Source organism: Pseudopipra pipra, chromosome 7 (assembly GCF_036250125.1).
Source record: "Pseudopipra pipra isolate bDixPip1 chromosome 7, bDixPip1.hap1, whole genome shotgun sequence".
Taxonomy (NCBI): domain Eukaryota; kingdom Metazoa; phylum Chordata; class Aves; order Passeriformes; family Pipridae; genus Pseudopipra; species Pseudopipra pipra.
The window spans coordinates 20,999,940-21,023,177 of NC_087555.1; the positions used below are offsets into that span (position 1 = coordinate 20,999,940).

General features: G+C 35.5%; 1 protein-coding gene across 1 annotated transcript in view; it reads left to right on the forward strand.

The window, feature by feature from the left end:
* Positions 1-1,506: 1,506 nt before the first annotated feature.
* LOC135417211 (sodium channel protein type 3 subunit alpha) overlaps positions 1,507-23,238 on the forward strand; it is a 73,311-nt gene continuing 51,579 nt past the window's right edge. The window contains exons 1-6 of the mRNA XM_064661008.1: positions 1,507-1,728; positions 10,144-10,282; positions 10,872-11,127; positions 16,647-16,963; positions 20,632-20,750; positions 21,632-21,721. Of these exons, the coding sequence (XP_064517078.1) occupies positions 16,697-16,963; positions 20,632-20,750; positions 21,632-21,721 (476 nt within the window). The 5' untranslated portion in view covers positions 1,507-1,728; positions 10,144-10,282; positions 10,872-11,127; positions 16,647-16,696. The remainder of the gene's footprint in view (positions 1,729-10,143; positions 10,283-10,871; positions 11,128-16,646; positions 16,964-20,631; positions 20,751-21,631; positions 21,722-23,238) is intronic.

Consider the following 23,238-nt stretch of genomic DNA (forward strand, 5'->3'; position numbering starts at 1 on the left):
AGAAAAAAATTATTTTTTTTAAAAAAGAATGTGGTATATGTTCATGCTCACAAAGTCTTTTTGAAACAAAAAGGGGATTTGCTTGAACAATGTGATCAGGAGTATCATTGTGTGGTCCAGTTTTACAAAAAAACCCCATTTTCAAGGTGGGGGTACATCTCTTTCACTTACACTATCCTGTACATACAGAATATGTACATCCCCTAAAAATGTATTTCTGTTTGCTGCTGCCAGATTCAGGAATTTGGTATTGATGTCTGTCAAGCACACAGCAAGTGTAACTGAAATCTAAAGGACTACTCACAAACTGGCACAAATGCTTAAGGATAAATGCTAACTGAAAAAGGGATGTCTATTGATATTAGAGATGCGGGACATGAATCATAGGCAGTTACCACCACTACTGCTGCTTTGTGCAGTTGTGATTTGGTAGTGACCATCAGGCTGGATATGTGCCCTGGGATTCTCACTTCCAAAAAGAAGTGTGTGACCAGTGGGACAGAGAATTGGGCTGTTTCTAGGCACTGCAGAGAAGGTATTTAAAGGAACTACAGGAGCTACAAGAAAGCAAAATATTCATTGTTTTTATATGCTTGTCTTCTTGTTTTGTGCAATAATATTTGTTAATTAAATCCCACATGACTGAACAAAGCTAGTAGCTTGATTATAAATTCTTTGGGAACTGTAGTGGCCTCTAACCCCAGGCTACGGGTCAATATATTGCACACACTTGCTGACATTGCTCAGCGTTCCTACGCTTTCCTTTCCACGGACACAATACTTCTTCAACTGACATGCAGGACAAAATAATATGCTGCCTGAAGGACATTATTCACTCAATGATGCTGCCCTTGGACCAGGCAATGCTGGAGCCACTGCTCTAATAATCCTTCTCAGGAGGGCCAGAGGAGTCCTAGGTAAGCAGATGTAAATCTGCACATACCCAGGAATTCTGTCTCAGGGAAAGACTGAGCTAGGCTTTTTACATAGGCATAGTACATTTTACACATGTGAAAGAATTGAACATGATGCCAAAAAATGCATAGTGGTGTTTAATGAATAAGACAGTATCAAGATAATCAGCAAGTTCTGCATACACGAGTTAGGGGGGCAGTCAGTAGCTATGCTCTGTTATTTACACATTCCTCCCTTCCCATGCATTTTTAAAGGAAACAGCACATTTAAAACAAAATGCTCTGTTCCATGTATATAGAGAATTTAAATTTAATTATTTTCAGAAAAAGTATTTTAAGGGGCTATTCAATAATCAGCATGGTTCTGCTGATCTGTTCTGCTTCTTGCCTGAAGGAAGTTATTACACAGGAGCTGTTTGAAGTGCAGGTCAGAACGCCTGGGATGGAGCAGCCTCGGAGGCTGCGCTCGGTCCCTGTTGTTCTGGCCACCAGTAGGTGGAGCTGCCACGTCAGGTGCTGCGGGCTCGTCACTTCTCCCCCTCCATCCATCCCCCCTCCCTCCAGCCCCCCTTCTCCTAATAAGCTGTTTTCTGATATATGTTGGGTACCATAGAGTGAGACTGAGAACAGGAAGCGGAGGCAGAATCAGAGAGGATTCTGGAAAGGTCTCTGTGTTTTCTTTTCCACGGAGAATACAGAAATTATAATTAATTAGTAAAGCTTTGTGGATGGAAATCTGGACTATTTCAGGAGGAGACATATATTATTTTTGGATGCTGGGCTTTGCTGTGATTGTTCATTCTCCTTCAATCAGGTAAGACGGAAAAACATTTAATTTTACCCATAATAAATCATAGCAACATGATCTTTTCCACGTTTCAGAATTGGATTGTACCCTCTGGTTTGCTGTTAAGGTAGAGCCAAAGATGGAATGGGGAATTCAAAGCCATTTTGTACTGACTGACTGTGATGATGGTGTGATTTTTTTCTTTTTAACCTCGTTAAATCTGGTATCTGGCCTCTACTCTTCATGTGATGTTGTGATGCAGTACTCTTACTTGCAAAATCAGATCATTTTATCATCAAGGTATACTACATTAATTCCAAGCATTTTATTAAAGTGACCTTGTTCCTTGTTTCCTAGGAAGAAAAATCTGGTGATATTCAGACTCAGGAACAGCAGGTCTCATAAGATTCTGAGCATCTCAGATTCTGATGATTCAGGAATAAAATCTATGTTGTTTGTTACTGCTATTTTTTATATATATGTATATATATATACATGTTTTTGAAGAAATTCCCTTATCTAAATTTTGCAAAAAATATATATGGAAATATTTTCTTTCTTTGCCATTTTTTCATACTTGTGTGTCTGTGTGTATGAGAGAATGGGCTCACCAACTGTTAATTAAGCAGAGCTCCACACTAAATATATAGTTCACATTTTGTCTGTAACGTTACTGTCAAGCTTAATAAATGCTTCTTAACAGGACTGTTTGGAGAAATCAGCACAAGAATTATTATATTTTATTTTCCATTCATGTATTGTCTCATTCATTGTTATCAGTGATAATCAAAGCTGTCAGTTATTAAAGGTAAATGGAAAATATCTATTGAAGATCACTTTGATATGTGAATTCTTTTTTTCACTAGTGGTTCTACGGACGCATAGACATTGAAAGTATATGTGTTATGCTAGTATTGATTTGGAAATTATTTCCAAAAGAAAATAGTAGAAATAAAAAAATGCCGAAAAACCCATACAGCAGAATAAGAAACCCACAGATTACAAATCACCACCTCAATCCATACATGACAAGAAAGCTGGATTGGGTCTCAGGTGGTACTCAGAGTAGCAAGTGAGGCCTGTACCTGAAGTAGTGGCATGAAAGAATGAAGTTTTTAATTTGTATTTTTTTATGGTGCCAAATCAATGTTCCTGTGGTGTCCTTGTGTAACTTCAAAATAAATAATCAGTAATAATCATGATGTTTGTTTTAGAAATATATCATGTTTGTGCTTTTATAATTAATTTGTCAAGAAAACAGTTTCAGAAGGAGACTTTTTAACTCCAACAGTTTAATATTTAATATTTGCTCTCCTGCACATCTCCATTTGGGAATGAAATATTGTTACAGACAAGAATGTGAGCTGCTGCAGTAATTCAAAGCTTCGTAGCACCTATTAAACAGATCTCTTTTTTATTAGGCCTTGATATTTACAGAAATTATGCTTGTGTTGTCAGCTGATGTTTTTTTCCCTCTAATAAGCAGAAGTTAAGCACCTATACCAATTTTCTGAGCTGTGCCAACTAAGCACAGTATTGCAAAATTCTGTTTAGATAATACTACATGCTAGCAAAGGTAGACAATTTCACATTTTCAATGGAGGACATAAAGCAATTCCCCTATGCCCTCTTAGATTGTCAGAGTGGTAGTTTGGTAATTTCCCTTTGTTATCAGGTAACCCAGAGTGAGGAAGGATCAAGGGAAAGAAGGAAGTATAGAAACTACGGGGATTTTAATCAGTATGCTGGTGACACATTTTGTGCTTCTACCTCTTCTTCTTCACAGATAGCATGAGATGAGTTAACTTGTACCTTATGAAGATTAGGTATGGAGAGATTTGCCCTCAAAAGAGCGAGGATTTTAGAAGGAAAAAGGGCGGTAGGATGTAAGATGGAACTTTCTGACTGATTATATCCATTTCGTTCTGCTGCTCACATCTCGCCCAATATAGTTTGTTGTGTGTATGCTATGTACTAATTATATTACTGGAGTCCCACAACTTTTGATGAATCAGAGAACAGAAGATACTAAGAGAGTTCTTTGCATAAGGCAAGCAAGTTGTGACCTTGTTCTCTAAAGTACAAATCTTGGCCCTTTTTACCCATATGCTGTTCTCACCATAACATGACAAATGAAAAAAATTGCTTGAACTCTGCTATAGTTATACCTAAAGGAAAATAAATGCAAGTTTCTGATATTGGGTATTTTATTTGCTAAGATGATCTGTTTACTGAACTCTGAAAATGGCTATTGAAAATAAGTTTCAGGAAGTTACCTTTACTCTGTTCTTTATCACAAAATTCTAGTTAGAAGTTAGAAACTTTACATTCCAAATTCTAGTTAGCTTATTTTCCACTCAGTGTAACTCTTTGGTGTTTTTTATTTACCTTATAGCTGTTAATCAGTAGTATATACTGTTGCCATTTGCAGGAAATATTGGCTTTTTTATCCTCCCAAGTTTTGAAGTATCATAATAAAATTGGTGCTCACTAGTTCAGACTGTTACAGAACACATGTACAGACTCTGAACTGTGGTTTCAGTGAGTCCATCAAATCAAGGGTCAACCACCACAAAATCCATCTATAGGAAAAGTCATCCTCCTAATTGGAAACCTGATGTTACTCATTACATCTACTACGCCTGATTAAAAGCTCTGAAACACATTGTAGTGGCATCTCTCTAAGTTTGATATTGACCAATAGGACTGCCATAGGATCTGGATACTGGAGCTGGTATCTTACAACCAGTTCATCTGCTTTCATCAAAATTATCTCTATGAACAGCTGGAATCCCTAGTATATTACTATGATAGTGTTACTGCTTGACTTTCCTTGTCTTATGATGAGGTAAAGCAGAGGGAATAGGGATAAGAGCAGCTCAGGCAAGTGCTGTATTACTTTGAATATAAATATAGAGTAGGAACACCATATGCTCTGGAGTAACCATAATGTGTGTGTACTACCACTGTAATCCTAAAGAGGAGTAAGCAAGTTAAATTCTAGGTCACAAAAGTATCTAGTATCTCATTTGTTCATTACAAAAAAAAACCAAACCAGAAACCAAACCACAAAGCAAACCAAACAAACAATAAAAAACCACTCAAAAAACACGAGCTAATCTACTCCAAAATTGTGATTGCAAATTGTTACTAAATTTTAATGTGGTCATCCGTTTTGTAATGTCTTCTTACAAAAAATTACCACTCTCTTATGCTATCAAATAAGTCAAATCTCAAAATGTGTTTTACAGTGAAGAATGCAACTAAAAAATTAAAATTGAATTAAAAAGCTTGAGCTTTTATGGGGCTCTTTCACATGTAAAACCTTAAGGGAAAACTTATTTATGATCAGATTAATTATTTGTCTAGTTATTGATCTTTATTGCTGTTGATCTTTTTTTTACTGAGTAGTTTTACTTAGGGAAGTGTAATCATAGAGCTACCATGTTCACAGGTCCCCTTTTCAACCTGGAATTGTTTCTCCTGCCACTTCTTTGGGTCCACCTGCTCAATGTCATATATCCTTATCAAATCATCAGATTTTGAATATACTGAGTGTATATCACAGATATTTTGATTGCTGTATCTGCTCAGCAAAGCTGATGTTTTGTGTTTTGAAGTTACTACATATGTATAGATTGTCTGAAGAGCACATACAGCTGACTCCCTATCCCTGCAATGCCTCAGGCACATCCTTGTATTTCATTGCAGGATTTCCTGAACAAAAGTATCAGGCACACTGGTAACTCTGAAAGGTTATCACAGATGCCAGTATGGAAAATGGCTGGGAAGAATATCAGCACTACTGGCTCTGTGATCCCCTTTATCATACCACAGTATAACCACTGTTAATTAACAGGGTGATCTTGGGATAGGTATACACTGCAGGAAATTTCCATTTATAGATTATTTATGCTTAAATTAGATGATGCTTATTTCATTTTAAGGACCCCCTTTTCAATATGAGAGGGGAGCGATGTTTATGGTCTTTTAGCATAATTTATTTTAAGAACAATGTGAAGTGAGAAACTTCCTTTACCTTCTTAATCATAAAATATTATTATGTATGATTATATTGGTTCCTAGGAAGTTACAATCTGTGTTCAAAATCACTACAAAAATGCAGATGAAGAATTAAATAAGGAAATTAATTGCTCACAAGAAAAATAATTCTTTTATACAGGGTAACATAGCACTATGTGACCTGGCTTCTGTATTAATTGAGAAAATAATCTGCCATCATTTCTCATAAATCATATCCTTTCATTGCCTGGTTGTCCTGGAATCAAAGCAGAAATTTCCTGAGTCCATGTAGCCTGACTTTGGGCCCACATGTCCCAAATTCTTGCCTGCTTTGGTTTGAATATCCTGAAAACTCTGCCCTTTCTTAGGCATTATTGTGCTATCTTTTAATGTTTGGACAAACTGAGGAATTCCAAATTTCCATTGGTTCAAAATATGCTCTCAGAAGACCAAATTTCTCGGTTTAATTTTAAATATGTCCAAGTATGAAGTTTTCAGATGTTAAAATGAGTGCACTTAGCAAACAACTCTCATTGCCTTCTCAGAGGCAAGCCACAGAGGACAAGTGTGTGACTGTACCAAGACTTTGATACAAGAGTATTTTATCCCTTTTTATTAATATTTGAAATCTATGTGTGGTGGTCTTCGAAATCTGAAGGTGAATTTGCCTCCATCCCACCTAAAAACACAGGATTTTTTTTTTCTCAGATGCAGTTAACATTATACCAACTTGATTTCCTGGAGCATGGAGATTTTTCCACAGTTATTAGTATGAAGAGCATTTACTTTTGAATGTATATGTGATTGTGCAGCAGTTAGATAGTAAGGATCAAGCTGGTAGACTACAAAATTAGGATATTAAGTCATAGGAATAAAGAATCCCTATACATTTTAGCAAAGTTAACCTACCAGTGGCTACAGTGAGTGTCTACAGTGACACTCAGAGATAGACATTTCTCACCACAGACAATTATTTTTATTTCAACAGATAATTGAGTGTGTTTTCCATTGAATAGCATTCTTTATAGAAAAATAATTCTCTAAATCTAAACTGTGGGATAACTTTTATGTTACATAAAGAGCACTTTAAATGGTGAGTGAAAGCATACACCTAACTCGCACTCTTGCATCTTATCAAGCAGCAAACTCCACTCATAACAAACAGCTTTGAATCTTTAAAAAAAAAAAAATTAAGGTTATTTTAACTTAATAGCCCAATCATCTGTAGAACTTGTGTATGACAGATGAAAGCTAAAGTACTAGGTTTACAGTAAAAAAGGCAATCAATAATGTTATTTTTAGGTCTGAGTGGTGTAAACTTGATGAAGGAAATTAGTAGTAATCTCAAAAGGGCCCAAGAGTCCGAGGTCAGATTGAACTGAAGAAGGGCAATCCTAATGTTTACTGTCATTTACATAAAATGTCTAAAGAAAAGACTGTCACTAATATTTAAAGCCAAAAATGCTCATTTGAAGAAATATGACCTGAGTCAGAAGTTCTGACCAAAAGCAATATAAATAAACTTCAACCTGTATTATGAAGGAATTTCTTACCTGCCAAGCAAAGCTGTAACTGAGTATTTAAGGAGCCTTCCTGAAAGGTTTTTACTTATATCAGTTTAAGTTTCTTGCTATGTATTTCCTACACGTCAATTTGTTTTAGTTAGTGTTATAATAGGAAGAACACTAGAATTCTAGGAGCTGCTGTAACACTAGCTATCATTCTGTAATGTATGTTACTTAAAGCTGTAGGCCTCTAATTAGTACAATTTTTTTTAATATACTGAAATTTCAGTATTACAAGGATAACTTTTAAAGAGATGGTACAAAGCTTTGCACCTTTGGATTTATTATGTGTGACTAGATTGAAGTCATACTTCCATAATACATTTGGAAAACATTCCAAACCTAAGGCTTGGTTAAGTTTTATTAGACACTTCCATGATACTAGAATAAATGCCTTGGAGAAATCTATGTACATTTTTAATATGCTGTGTTAAACCCCAGTATAAAGCATTCTATTTTCATGTTGACTTTCTGTGCGTTTTCCTCCCTGTGTAGTAACAATCACATTCAGCCAAGAACTGTGTGTAAGCCTCTCAAATAGAAGTTCCATTTTTTCCCTTTTGGTTTCCTAGACAACTGTCAAATTCTAAATACAGTCCATTAATCTTGTGCTATATGATGTTTATTCTTTCCTATTTTGTATTGATTAGTTTCTGGGGCATAGTAAGACTAGGAAAGTAAGTGTTCCAGCTGTGTGGTTCTTAATGATTCAATTAATTTTCTGAGTTTAGTTTGTTATTTCTTTTTAAGTTCATAAGCAATATTTGCTGTTGCAAATGCATTTTGGTAAGTTTACCTAGAAAAATTTAGAAGCTGGTATTACTTTACAAACTGAGCTTTCTTTTTTTTTACAAGCAAAATCAATACTGTGATGTATTTAGATATTGCTAATTGATGTTTTATTGTAACTTTTTTAACACCTTCCCAGTGGATACTGGTGAATGTACCAGTGTTTCACTTGTCAGCACATTTAAATTTTGAGTACACAAAATATTAGGAATTAGTTGAATTAGGTACAATTAATTTTGTGGATAACTCTGTTTCTTGTTAATCTAAAACTGGGTTGACACTTTCATAATTGCTTAACAGCAAATGTCCATATGGTTGCCCATGATTTCTGTTCATTGCCTAACATTAGATTTCACTTGGTTGACACCATCCCTGGCATATTGCCCTATAATGGTCTTGATGACAATATCTAATTTTTAATAACCCCATTTCTTTCTTTTCCATTTTATCATTACATTGAAAGGGAGCTCAAGTGCGTGAGGATATAGTTTGAAATATTTTTTGAAGCAATATCACGTCTCAGAATTTGAAAGATGTTCTCATCAGTCTTAAAATAAATGCTCATGCCATATATGCCGAAGACTTCAGGAAAGAGCCTTACAGGAAACAATATATATGGTCTGTCCATCAGGAATCACCTCTGACTAGGCCTGAGATTTTACCTATGATTCATTCTTGGGAGATGAATCAAGATAAGCTACCCTAAATAAAAATTATTTTGGTCAATGTTTTATCAGTCAAAATAATTCTCTATCATCACCTTCAGCTACCTTAACACTGTATAATCTGGACCCACCTATGAAAATTTCTGGTATTGGTGTGAGAACCAAAGACATGCATTTAAGAAAAAAAATACCAAATTTTGTTTTTTTAGTGTATTGCAAATATTTGTGTTATACAAAAAAAAAGCTAAAAACTATATGAGATATTAATTGAAATCCTGTAATGAAATTACACTGACATGGTGTCCTATTATATATTTAGGACCAAGGGCTCACAGTTCAACCAACTTCCTTCCTTCAAGTTTTGCTGTGACTACAACTGATTCTGCTATACTACCGTGATGCATAAAGATAGAGATGAGGTGATAGGGTTACGTGTGAAAAAAGTTCTCTGTCTTGTGCTTTAATTCAAAATACAGATTTATTGAAACTACCTGCAGGGGTAGTGTTATTAACAATTTTCACATTCAAAATTGCTTCCTCGGCATTTTTCAAATTGGCAAATATTTTACAACTTGATAGTTTTAAAACTCTTTTGAAAATAAATGTCATATGAATGTTTACTATTAGTGATTACTCTTTTAATAGGAAGCTATAGAATCCCTTTCATATTATTTTTAAACTTGCGGGCAACAGCACTTAAACAGTTATTTTGCTGTATGTGACCATGAGATCAGATTTCAGCACAGCGCTGCTTCAGAGGCAGAATCCAGATGCGCCCAATAGGCAAAAGGGATGGGGAAGTCCCCTACGTACCCCCAGGGAAAGCTGCATTCAGTGTATAATATGCATTGGTGGATAAGTATCACTGGTGGCAGAGTCATGATCCCCTGAGGTTAGTACTGGAGACACAGCTTTCAGATGTCTTCACTGGAGCCTCTCCAGTAGTGACTCACCACAGCAAAATGTGCTGAATCAGTGCCTTACTCAAAATGACCAAGGCATTGAAAGAATTTGTTCTTAGCAACCCTTGGAATGACTTGATGTTACATTACTAAACAATGGAAGCTCTAATTGTGGTAGCACTTACTGTATCTTTGGGGAAAATGTAATTCTATATTGATAGGAACTAATACTAGGTTAGTTTTTGAAACATATTTTCTTGTCAGAGGACAAGAAAAACAGGAGAAGCAGTGGTCTAATAGAAAGCTTTCACTTTTTGTTTTTCCACCTTCTGTGTTCTCTTTGACCTGATCTATGTCTACTCAGATTTTCTTTATATTATCTACAGAGTTTCTACAGTGGCTGCTCATTCTCAATATATTTGGATAAAAGTATTACTGAGGGCTGCTTTGGCAGGAGCAGAGACCTAAAAGAGAGGGATGTCTTCTTTTCTTCTCTAGGAGTAAAAGCAAAATAACAACAATATAAAAAGTACAGAAAAATCCAGAAATACATCTAGATGAGATATCCAAATGAGAATAAATGTCTCAAGGACAGCTCATCTCAATCTGAATGGCTGAAGACTAAAATTTGTAAGATGTAAGTAGACTATTTAATTAACTAGATACTCAGATTATTAAAGACCGAGGAAGCCACAACCAGCCTTTAGTCAGCTCTTGCAATGATGCAATCTTTAAATTTAGGAACCTGAAGATACTGTCTTTTTCTGCTATTACATTACTTGACATGGAAGAAAAAAATTTATGCAAAGAAAAACAGTCGAACCAACATTCTCTAAGAAAAATAACTTGAAGAAGTGTCTGTATTTTCATGCAAATACAGGGTTAATTAACTTCTATTCCTGGTTAAAGACAGTAAATCCAGTGGGGAGTAATGATACACTGTGCAGTTCCCCAAGTGCCAGATGGAAGCACTCCTGTTAGCCAGGGCACACAATTATCTTTATCCCATGTCTACTAAAGACTCCACTAGTCATGCAGTAATGTCAACAAGACTAATTTTCCCCTTTTAGTTAAAGCATGCGCGTAAAAGGTTAAATGGAATTTAAAAGGAATTTTTGAAACTCATATCACCTACAGAATATTCTTAAATGTACTTTTGGTCTGTATTAGGTTTTGTGGAATAATCTATTTTGAATCCTGCTTTTCCTACCTCTCTGTGCTCTTAGGTTGGAAAAATATGTCTATGTGAATATGTAACTTACCTCTGTCTACTGCAATTAACTTTGAGAAGCTTTGGACACAGGAGCAAAGAATGAGAGAGTCTTAATGAAACTTCAGTCTTGAAGAAGCTTCAGCTCCCAAGGAGAAACCTTTCTTGCCAATTCCATTTTCTGCTAGAAATGCAACCTTTTTTTTTTTTTTTTTTCACATTAGCACAAGATACATGGGCTAAAATCTGAGATTTGGCATAGAAAAATAAAGGTAAGACTTATCTTTTTTTCTCAGCCGGAAATAATGTTTCACTTCGTAAGATGGCCTTTTGATATAGCACTGCATTCCTTCACTAAAATACCAGTGGGAAAATGAAATGAACCCCATTAATGAGGTCTAGACATAGAAATTTGTGTTATGCATGTTGTAGCTATTTTTCATTATAATGTAAGGATCTTTAGCACTGGAATGTTAATTAAGTACTGTATTCCAACTCAGTTAATGGGCTAAGAAAGAGGCCCTTCTTCTTCCTCTTAAATTACACATGGTTTTCATTTCTCCTTCAGATTTCTCCAATATTTCAAGTATTGACACTTGATCTCTTTTCACACCTTCTCAGAGGCAACTTATGGTATTGAAGAAAATATAAGGCAGGCCTCCATTTAAAGAATTCCTAGAGGTTTGGGTGAATTTTTACAAATAAATGGGTCAGATGATTTATTTTGGGAGTTCTGCAACTTGCAGGTACATATCTCATATCTGAGGAATCTAGATTCATGCCTTTACATAACCTATCAGTTTTTACTCTCGTTTACTATGTACAGTTGGCCTTGGTGGAGGAATCATAATCCATTACTTGTCACTCCTAGGCAGGAGGAGAGAAGAAATAAGAACAAATTAATTCAAAAGCAAATGTTGCAGTGAGATAGAGGGAAGAAAAGAGATGGCTGTGGGATGGCAATGGGCATAAACAGGCAAATAAGCAGGAGGAAAGACTATCCACAGCAAGGTCTGGTGAGAGTGAGCCATGTCCAACAATGTTTTCCCAAGATGCAGCTTCTGGATCTTTCAGATAGTTCTGAAATTGCTTTCCAGTCTCTAATCTAATCTGTTTTGGGTGTTTTCCCATCTGCCTAGTCTTTCACCACTCAGACTGAACCTCATATAATATATTCTACCAGATTTCCAAACTCTTACAGTGTTTTCTTTTGTTGAGGTTGGGGTTCTTAAGGTTTAGTTAATGTGCTTTCATACTTAATTGCAAGGCATTACTATTAAATAAAATTGCATGTAATATCCCTGAAGCACCTGAAGTATTTACTGCATTTGCTGTTCTTTGGTCAGGTTTCAGCCAGTGTGAATTACCAGTACTTATCACTACCCCATTCTAAAAAATTTTAAAGCAAGTTTTTATTAAGGAATATTGTTTCTGGGACATACCATTATTAGTTGATTTCATATTCTCACAAGTAACTGTTTTTATCTTTGTGAGTTATTAATTTTATTAATACATACCTGGTGGTGATTTCATTATTTTTATTTTGAATAGTTATGTAACACTAATGCCTATAGGCTACTGAGGCTGACTGTACAAATACAGACAAAAATTATAGTCATTGCTACAGATAAATTATAGTCTAAAGAAAATGACACAATGGATGAATGGTAAATGTTGAATTGAATGGAAAAAAGGAAAATAAATCCTGCGTGTTAGTCAGTGAGGACCTGTAAACACAAACTACCATAGTTTAAATTAGTAGATTACAGTTTAAAGAAGGGGCAGGTTCTGACCAGGTGCTAAATGCTGGAGGCTGTTCTCAGCTTTAAGGAAGTCATGCCTTTCCTTGAAATACCTACTTTTGTGAAGCCAACTTGCATGGATTCCTTGCCTTAGGATCCACGGATAGATTTGACTAGATGTCTCTTTAGATATCTCAAATAAATCTGCCTTGCATTGCGTTTACCACTGTGAACCACTGTGAACTACAGCAGTGACATTTTGGGTCTTGTTTTCTTTTCAAAATTCTGTTTCTTACTCAAATATTTTTAAAGAAGTAAAAAAATAGGGGGGATATGCCAGGAAAAACATGATAAATGTCAGCTATGAAAGGACAATGATCTATAACTTAAAAATTTCAAAGCACTTTAGCAGATAAGGGGATTGATTTTCCTTCATGAAATTAGTCTCTGTGCGCAAATGCCAAGAGAAATGTCAATAAAAATATTTCATTTTAGATCTTGTCCACAACAAACTAATATTTACCCATCCTTTTGTTTTTAGAACAAATTGAAGGCAGCATTTCCTGATTTGTAATTTGATCAGAGGGTAGTAACTTAAACATGTAACTTATCTTCACTTCCAGAAAACCAATATCTGAATTTGGCAGAGCAACTTCCCAAATACTAAGAGACGGAGTTAAGACTTACCTCTTTAGGCTGTCCCTACGCTCCCTCTGTACCCCTTTCCTCCTGAGGACAGTGATAGTTTGAGTTGAGGTAATTTTCTGGTGATATCAGCAGCCAGCAGCTACACTTTTTAGTTCTAACCTGGAGAAAGTAATCCCCAGCTGATGCTGAGGTGGTGCCAATAGCCCTGTTGTTTCTGTCTCTCCTACCATGGGAACCCCACCTGTTTTATTTGGACAAATAGCTTTATTTCAATGTGAGACAGCTAGTCTTATTAACACTAGTGATTTAGAGGGAGTTTTTAATCCAGGGTTTAGCATCTGGGAGGCTATTGCAGGGCTTGGCACAGAGGAAGATATTAGTCCCAAATTACAGCTTCTCAAATAAAAGATTAGCAGAAGAAAACTATGATAGTTGGTCATGTTACAGATTCCATTTGCTATTATTTGCATTTATTCCAACCCTAACCAATGGTTTCAGTTTTAATGGAATCAAAATCTCAGTAGTCAGCTTTTTCAAGGTTTTAGCAGGGAAATAATTCTCATGCCAGTTCTCCAAAGGGGAAAAAAAAAACCACTTCAAGGTTTGCTATTTCTCCACGTTGAAAATTTTGAAAGGTGTGTGTGGACTGTTTCAGGCAAAGTGCAAATAACCTGTTAGATAACCTGATGATTTTAATAAATAATCCTAGTATCTACCTGCTACTTACACTGATACTTTCACTTTTACCATTTGCCCTATTTAAAATACCACAAAAATAGATACCTTCAGGCCACTTCTTCTGGCTTTTTTGGAGACACAGAAAAATTAATTTGACATTGTTAGCACAGATATTTTACTTACTTTCTGACTCATCTTCTCTGTAAATGTTGAGAAGATAATTACATTTTAAAAAAGGTTTAACAAGAATTATATTTTAAAAAAGTTTAACAAGTTATCCATAGACATAATATAATTAGCTGAAATATGTGTAAAATTAAGAACATATGGATACTGTTTATTGCTCAATCTTATTATTTAAAGGAAGTGACTGAAGGAAAACTGGAGAAGGATTTATGAAATGCAATGCTCAGTTACAGCTAAATGGATTTATTTGGCAAAAGCGTGTCTTTAATAAATTGGAACCTTATTTTCCTAATGAAATTTATTGAATTATAGACCATTATACATATGGTATCTAGGCCCAAGTTGTATTTCAAATGCTTGAAACTCTTTGCTGAGCAGCATAAGTTACTGAGAGGCCTGCACCACACATATTTTTGAGACTATTTCTTTAAAGATTGTTTTTTAATGCAAGTTATTCTGAATTCTGCCTAGTATCATTCATGTCCTGGCAGTTTAGTTTCCAGATAAAAAATTATTTTAAAACCAGTGAAGGAAGGAGAGGGAAGCTATCACTAACAAATGAGTGGTTCATCATTCAAGGATTGCGAAGGGCTTGTTCAGGGCTCGGTACAGGGAACAGAACAACTTTTGTTCTGTTTTGTTCCATTAAATTACTGCATGTATAGCAACACTAATCAAATACTATTTCTGTGTTGTTCTATTAAGCTTCGTCATCTGAACGAAAATGCTTGGGGCACATTTAGTATAGGAAAACCCTTCTTCTCTAAGAGCAGCAGCCAGGAAAGATATAACTGTGCTAGAGAGTAGAGGAGGCAGGTCTCAAGTAATGTTTCCAGCTTGTCAGGAAAACTTTTTTAAAGCACCTTTGTTTGCCTGTCTGAGAAATACAGTGAAACCCCAAGGCTGTTAATACTTTCCTATGTTACTTTTTGGCCTCTTTGTGGAATTCTAGCAATACAAATGCATTTATTTCAAGTGAGGGCAATGCATTGTGTTGTAGCATTAATACCTGTAACTGTTAACACATGAAAAGCAACCTAAACTGATGCACTGAACTATAAGGACAAGAGAGACCCATTGATGACTCTTTTTGGATGCACTTTCTCAGACTAGTTTCATAGAAAAAGCACCTAGCTTGAGAAGTTGAATCACAGACCTGTAAAGTGTGAAATAAAGCAATGAATTATTCAGAAAGACCAAAGGGAAACTTTTAATATCTTCTTAGTTTATTAATCCTGCATGGGCAAAAGTAATAATCAAAGGACTGTGGACTGTATCCAGAGAATGAATGTTCTTTTAATTCTGAAATAAAGGGTAATTTTGAGTTTAGGATTCTTATAATTGGGATTTACATTAATTTAAAAAAAAAAAAAGGGATCAGCAAAGGCTTACATCTTGTACAAAGTAAAAATTAGTAGCAGAAGTTTCAGCGTAGAAACCTGTGATAAGGTTGCCTGCTGGCTTTCCAGTTTATTTTTCCATTTATACTGCATCTGTACCTCCAGCCACTCCAGGATCTCTCTCATTCTGCACATTACATTAACTCATAGTTCTCCAGGATATTCCTTGAGAGAAGCTTTCTTCATGTCTACAGTACAGCTGTGCTGTACAGTGCATCAGTTTAAATAACTGGTACTCCTGCAGAAGGACTTGGAAGAGACAAAATAACACTACTTTCAGCTGATGCACTGCAGGGCTTCATATAGAGACCTTCTGTACAGTGGAGAGTTCAGTGCAGAGAGCAGGAAAAAGCAGCATCATCCAGCATTGGCACTAAAGACATTCACAGGGAACCAGAGTCTTAGATTTCAAACTACTTTCAGTCTGAAATAATACTGTAACACTTACCTTGCAAAAAATCAGAAGCAGCACTTTTTTCCACATAGTCTTGATTGTACATCCTGTTTCCTTTTACTTAAAAGGCCTGTGGTTTTGATTCACAGCTCACAGACAGTCAATAAATGCAACCTAACCTTTGGTATCTAATATTAGCCTTCACCACAGTTAACTGTCAGTAGGAAAGAATTATGCTTGTTCCTCCTATAATTCAGTTGCTGTCATTTAAAGAGCACTAGTTGTGCAAAACTTTCTTTTTAATTTAATTTGTATTTGCATTTGTAAAGTTTTATTACTTATACTTGAAAAAATATGGGAAGATAAAATCTAAGAAGTAAAATATAGGTTTACAGTTTTCAAGAGTACCTCACAGAACATGTGTTTACACTTGGTGTTACAGAAAAAAAAGCCATACTGTTAAAACACTCGTATCAGCAGTTTGCTTTATCTGAGAGAGTCCAAGGACAGAGGCAAAGCTGTGTTTGTGGGCAGAAATAGTGCTTTTTCTGAATCAGCAGGAAAAAGCCAAAAAATAATTTATAAAATATATAAATGAATTCTGAGCAGTAGTTTTTAACTTTTGTTCAGCCTTGAAATATGCTGCTTCTATTTACGCCTGGAAAGAGTTTCTGACCAAATGTTGGGGTTTTTTTCTATTGGTACAATTTAGTTTGACTAAATTATTTAATTTTCTTTTATAGGTCATTCTTATGCAAGAAGCTAAAAGTAATTAAATTTGCAGGATGAAAACATGGCACAGGCACTGCTGGCACCACCTGGACCTGAAAGCTTCCGCTATTTTACTAGAGATTCTCTCGCAGCTATTGAAAAGCGTTGTGCAGAAGAAAAAGCTAAAAAGCCCAAGCAAGAACATACAGACGACGATGATGAAAATGGTCCAAAACCAAACAGTGACTTGGAGGCAGGAAAGACACTGCCATTTATTTATGGTGACATACCTCCAGGAATGGTATCTGAACCTTTGGAAGACCTGGACCCATATTATATCAATAAAAAAGTGAGTGAATAATGTTTTGCACAGAATAGAATTTAATTTCCTACACTAGGAAAGTTTAATCACAAAATATGATGGTTAGAGCTATCAATCCACTTAATATACAGAAACATCCTTTCATTTAACCAAACTGATTTATGCTCTTTAGTGTTGTGACCGCTTCAATTCTGTTGAGTAACTTGTAATTTACTTCATTGTAAGGAAGATGTAGCTTCCATGATCTTGCCTGAACTTGAGAATGTGAGTGAATTTTCCTGATTCCAATATAGCAGTAAGACTGGATAAGACACAAGAGATGTTCTGAGCATGGTTTTGCAATGGGCATAGTTGTAGATAGCCAGGTAGCATCCATACAAGTTAGTGAAATAAAGGACTGTAACCATATTCTTTGTTTCTATTATAGCAATATAACATATGTAAACACATATATGTATGTATGAAATATATCTATCTCTATATATGTAGCATCTAGAGACTCTGTGTAAATCTTGGCTCATATGAAACTATCACAGTGAAAACTATTGTTTGAGGTGCTTGGCATTGCTGTGGTAGATCTCTGTTGGACAGCTGTCAATTACAAGTCTGTGGCAGACACCATGGAAAATCTGGGTTTTGAGTAAAGAATTGAAAAAAGACATTTCTGGTGTTCTAAAGAATTTTTTTACATAAAGAGCAGAGTAAAGAGTTACATGTTGTGAGATAAATGCAATGTTTCTGAGTTATATGTGTGAGGCTGTAACACAGCGGGACCATTAGTAGCATAGTTCTGCTCCATGAAGAATGTAAAGGTGCATTTTCCCTTAAAATTTCCACAGTCATACAGATTCTTACTTTTCACATGATCTGCAAGCCAGTGACTTGGATATAGAAAGGGTAGTTCAAACAGTTCCATTAAAGTAAAAGGTTTGACTTTTTAAAAGTCAGGATGCGCAGTAGAGTATGTGTCTTTTGGTCTTGTAGCAATGATCCATTCAGCCTGGAAACAGGCTACCATTATTTGACTTAAGAGAAAGACAGGGAACAAACAAGTATATCTCCATAGCTAGGATTAGTTGTAGACCATTTTGAACTCCTCCAGGGTCTGAAATGGTCCAGCCTGGGAATAGTTAAAAGTATCTTATGTCCTGCAGTGATTAGTGAAAGGTACGTATGACAGGAATAGCAGGTTTTCCTCTATATTCCTGTTTATTTCTGTGTGCTCCTTTAGCAGTATCAAGATGTTCTCTCAGTTCCTGATAGACCTGCAAAGTGTAGTGGGTAAGGAGAGTGAGGGAAGATCAGGATGTGGATAACACCCCTAAATTAAAAAATGCAGAAGGATAAGTCCTTGGGATTATCTTTTTCTGTCTCCCTGAAACAGAGAAATGGACACAGTTGCTCTGATGATGGCTAGAAGCATTCCAGGCTGCCATCAAGATAAGAAACTTGACATTGAACAGCTATAAAACAATCAAGACATAAAATATTTTAAAGTCTAAAGAAACTTACTTTGTTTGTTAGGAAAAAAAATCATGCACATAATACTCTCAGTTTTGTGGCTAAATTTGTGGTTGCCTTTGGTTTGCAAAACTGGTTTAAAAATTATGGATTCGGAAACAGGGAAAAAAAGCAGAAAATAAATTAGAATCTGTATGTAACTGCGTAACTTAACAGTTGCCAAAGTTAAATAAACTGTGCTGTAGATAGCACAAATATTAACATTATTAAGGAAATGTAAAGAAATCAAAGTTCAGAGAAGAAGCATTGCCAAGGGTTATTTTAATGTTTATGGTTTAGCTTATATCAACAGTTCCATGCAAATTATTACTTACAATGTAATTGTTCGCACTAAGTTTCTGGACTAACTGCAAAAAACCCCAAAACAAAAAACCCCCAAACAAACCAAACCAAACCAAACCAAAAAACCCAAACCAAAAACAGCAGAACAAACAAACAAACAAACAAAAACAGGAATAAAGTTGCATAAATAAGTTCAGGGATAAAGTTATCTGAACAAGCCTTCTGCAAGCGAAGTATCAGAAAACTGAGAAATACTGAAGCATAGTTTCTAACCACCATTTATCAGAAAAAGTAGTATGATTTTTTGGAGCAAAAGTGTAAAAACTCAGGCTACTGATGGACTTCTTAGTCTATGAGAGCAATTAGTAAACTATATAATCTTTTGTCACAGCTGACATTTGTCTTTATATTATGTACCAGTCTAATTGTGCTTAACAGAAAACAAATGGATATTATAAATGATGGGCTAGAATTAGTCATCTCTCCCCCTGTGTAGAGCAGAAACTACTCTTAATCATTGACTCGTCAGTGCAGAGAAAATCATACGTGGATTGTAGTCTGTCTTCAGGCTCTGCTGGAGCAGTGACCTTGGGACAGGCAACATCTTTCTAGCATTTCCAGCTGGGTGAAGGACTGTAGGGCAGAGAGAAATGCCAGTGAGTATGTGTCCATTCTTTGCCACCCTCAGCATTTCCTTGAGTTATTCTGCGAACAGGCACCAGCAACACTCCTTTACCTATTTTCTTTCCCATCGTGGAGAGGTTTGCTTTCCCTGCCAGAGATGACAGACCAGATAGGCACTAAAGGCCGTGGAGAGGGCAGCATTTTTCTGATCACAGCCAGCTTTTTACAGAGAACGGAAATCAACATGGAGAACAGTGATACTGTATAGCTCTGCTGAGAGTGTAACAAAGACTCTATTATGTTAACACAAAGCAGAGCCATTACCATCGACAAAGAGCAAAAGGAATGAAGAATAGTTATGTCCTGAAGAAATTTCAAGCAGCACCAGAGATGCAAGTAAACCTCATTCATGCACAAATACACTTAGGCAATGACTGCCAACAGGAACAGAATAAAATGAACACAAACCACAGCTTTATCAGGTCAAACTTTAAAAGATAATAACTAGCTAAATTTGCTGCTCACATATAGGGGAAATGAGAGCATATTGTTAGAATCAAACCCAGCAGTTTTTTGAAAAAAAGTTTTGTTGTCATAGGTTGCCAAATTCTGATATATGTTTGTCTCAGACTGCTCAGAACTATGCCAGCTGGTAATTTATTAATTCTTTTTATTTTTTTCACAGATATACTTTTAGAATATAAGTGCAATTGATATTGGTAGTATTTAAAATATAAAATGAAAGCAAGATTATTTTACAGTTATAGTTGATTGTGTAGGAACAGGTATTTCTCCTTGTTGCCATATATATGTGTATATCATTCTGTCAAGGACTCGTTACAAATACAAACTGGCATTTAGAATTGCCCTTTTGATATTTTGGTTTTGTTTTTGTTTGCTTACAAGGTAGAATGTATTTGATTAATTTGAAACTTGCTTTAATCAAAGACTTCATTAGAAATAAAACAGAAATATTTTACTGATAAAATGCTGCATTTTGCTATTATTGATAAACTGTCATTTTTTATAGTTCCCACCAATTTTAATATCATCAGAATGCAGTCCACATGCTGGGAAACTTTGCAAATTGGAGACTTGGCTGTGGAAGGCTTAATTAACCATATTTATAGAAATCAGTTATTTTCCTACCACAGGTAGACAGTAGAATGGAACTTGTGCCTCTCAGGTGGAGAATGGAAATTTTACTAGGAAGTAAAGATATTTATGTAGTCAAGACTGTATTTTAATTTTATATTTCTTTTTTACAGACTTTCATAGTATTGAATAAGGGAAAAGCAATTTTCCGATTCAGCGCCACATCTGCCTTGTATATTTTAACTCCTTTTAATCCTATCAGAAAAATTGCTATCAAGATTTTGGTACATTCATATCCTTTTTTCTTAATGTTGATTTAAGATTTGCCATTTAAAACCATTTAATGACTGAAATAATGCTTTTCATGTGGATATACAAATTGTGTCCATGGGGGTGTACTATGCTAAATAAATATAAGCTGTTCACACTTAAAAAAGGAGCAATATTACACATGAATTACAGCATGATCTTCATTCTTTGCCAAGAGAATTCTCTACTGAACCACCTAAAGCTGTCAGAGTTTAAATATCAGGCTTTATATCTAAAAGGAGACCTGATGCCATACTGAGCCCTGCAGCTAAGGCCAAATTAGTAACAAACCATTGCACTTGAACATATCTAAGGTCACACTTTTACCAAGACCAGTAGTACTATTCATGAACTAGACTCACTTAGCAAGGACAAAAGAGCATGTGTAAAGAGCTGCTTTTTCAGCATTGTATTTTCAGCATTGGGGTAGGTGTCCTATAAAAAATTCAGGATAAAGAACAGTATTTTCAAATACATTTCAATCACGTCCAAAGGAAAACTTGGGCTTAAACAACCAACCTCTGACTAAAGATCTTTTAGAATGATCCCCCTGTCTTCAATGAGTAATTACATTTGGGTAGTCATATCATATTTTATGGACTTAAGGATGTGTTTAGGTTTCATTTAAAACCTAAACCTGCTATAATTACAAAAGTAATGCATTGTTTTATAGAAGTGCACCATAACATGCCAGATGGCATACCATTTAAAACAGATAAAATTATGTGCAAAACTTTATTTTCAAATGTTAATTACAATGTCAAGTTATTTGTATACATTTCTGTACACCTAGTAATTTTACTTTATATCAGTGTTATAAAACTGTTATGCTTTTTTGACTTACATGCCTTGACTATAACCTACATTATTCAGCATGCTTATCATGTGCACTATTTTGACCAACTGTGTATTTATGACCATGAGTAACCCTCCAGACTGGACAAAGAATGTAGAGTAAGTTAAACATTTTTACTTCTTTTTTTTTTTCATCTTTGTTTTGGTGTGACTCCAAACAAGAGGCATTTATGAAAAGTTACATGCCAGAATGGGCTTGTCCAGAGTCATGAAGAATCAGATTCCATGAGATCATCAATATCTTTCTGGTTTCCTCGTGAATAACTTAAAGGGTTTAAGTGTAATACCTTGTTCTTTAAAATTATGTCTGAGGAGTATCTGAACTTCTACTGTGAAATATGAACAGAAGCTCTTGTCCTTGGATATTCTGAGCTGTAAATTGGGAAAGGAACTCCAGAACTACAAATGTGCATGTAAAATCGTTGCATGCCATTGGTGAGGTCAGCCATATTTTGCTTGAGTATCCATGATCTTATCACAGTGGGACATTTATTGTGGCTCACTGATGTGAACTCATAAGTCTCTGCTATAGCAAGCACACACAACCCTCAAACACAACAAACTCAAACGGCTGAGGAAAGGGCCTTATCTATGAAGGAGAAACAAAGAGCTGATGGAAGTAAGGAAACATCAAAGTATCTTTTTCTTGTTCATGGTTATAAATGCATGTTATAAATACAGATAGGTGTTTTCCTCTGAAATATTGTAGAATCATAGAATCATAGAAGGGTTTTGGTTGGAAGGGACCTTGAAGATCATCTGGTTCCAACCCCCTGCTGTGGGCAGGGACACCTTCCACAGGGCCAGCTTGCTCAAAGCCCTTATGTTTTTGTTTTAAATAATACTACTCATGAAAAACGTGGTTCTAACCACTTGTTTCTTTCATTCCCTCCTGTTCTCAAATAGCCATTATTGATTTTTATTTATTTATTTCATTGCATTAATGAGCCTTACTCTGAATGCTGTGTTTAGAAACCACTACTATTAACCCATTCCCAGTATGCTCAGCAGTGACTATGGCTTGTTAAGAGTTGCTGAGAGTCTGAAAAGAGAGCAGTATGGTCTGTAAGTAGGTAGAGTTGTTTTATTCTGAAGGTCCACACAGATCCATGTGGGTCTCAGGAAGTGCCTGCATTATGCTGGTTATAACTGACTGTTCTATGTTGTTAAATGAATGGTTGTTCCCACACAGGTAAACTGGTAATCATGCTCCAAGTATTCAAGAATAACAGTCTGAGCATGCTTTCTTATATTTAATGATTATTTATGAAATAAACATGTAATATAGACATGAGTATAGTTATTATCCAGAACTGATTTTCACAAAACTCTGATTTTGACACCAAAAAAATTCTTCATTTTTTGTAACACTTAGACATCTACCTGATTTATGTGTGCAAGCAAAGAGGCAACCCTGTTAGTGCCAGAGAATGTACATATAAATATCAAAGCCTGAAATGTATTTATAAATACTAGAGTCTGAAATTATTTTCAAGCACATGAAATGAGTAGCAAATATGTTCTACAATGTTTAGGGCAAGTGAAGTTAACGATTTACTCCTTTCACTTCTAAATACTTTTCTTGTAAGTCATCTTTGCTAAATGGCACTGTCTAT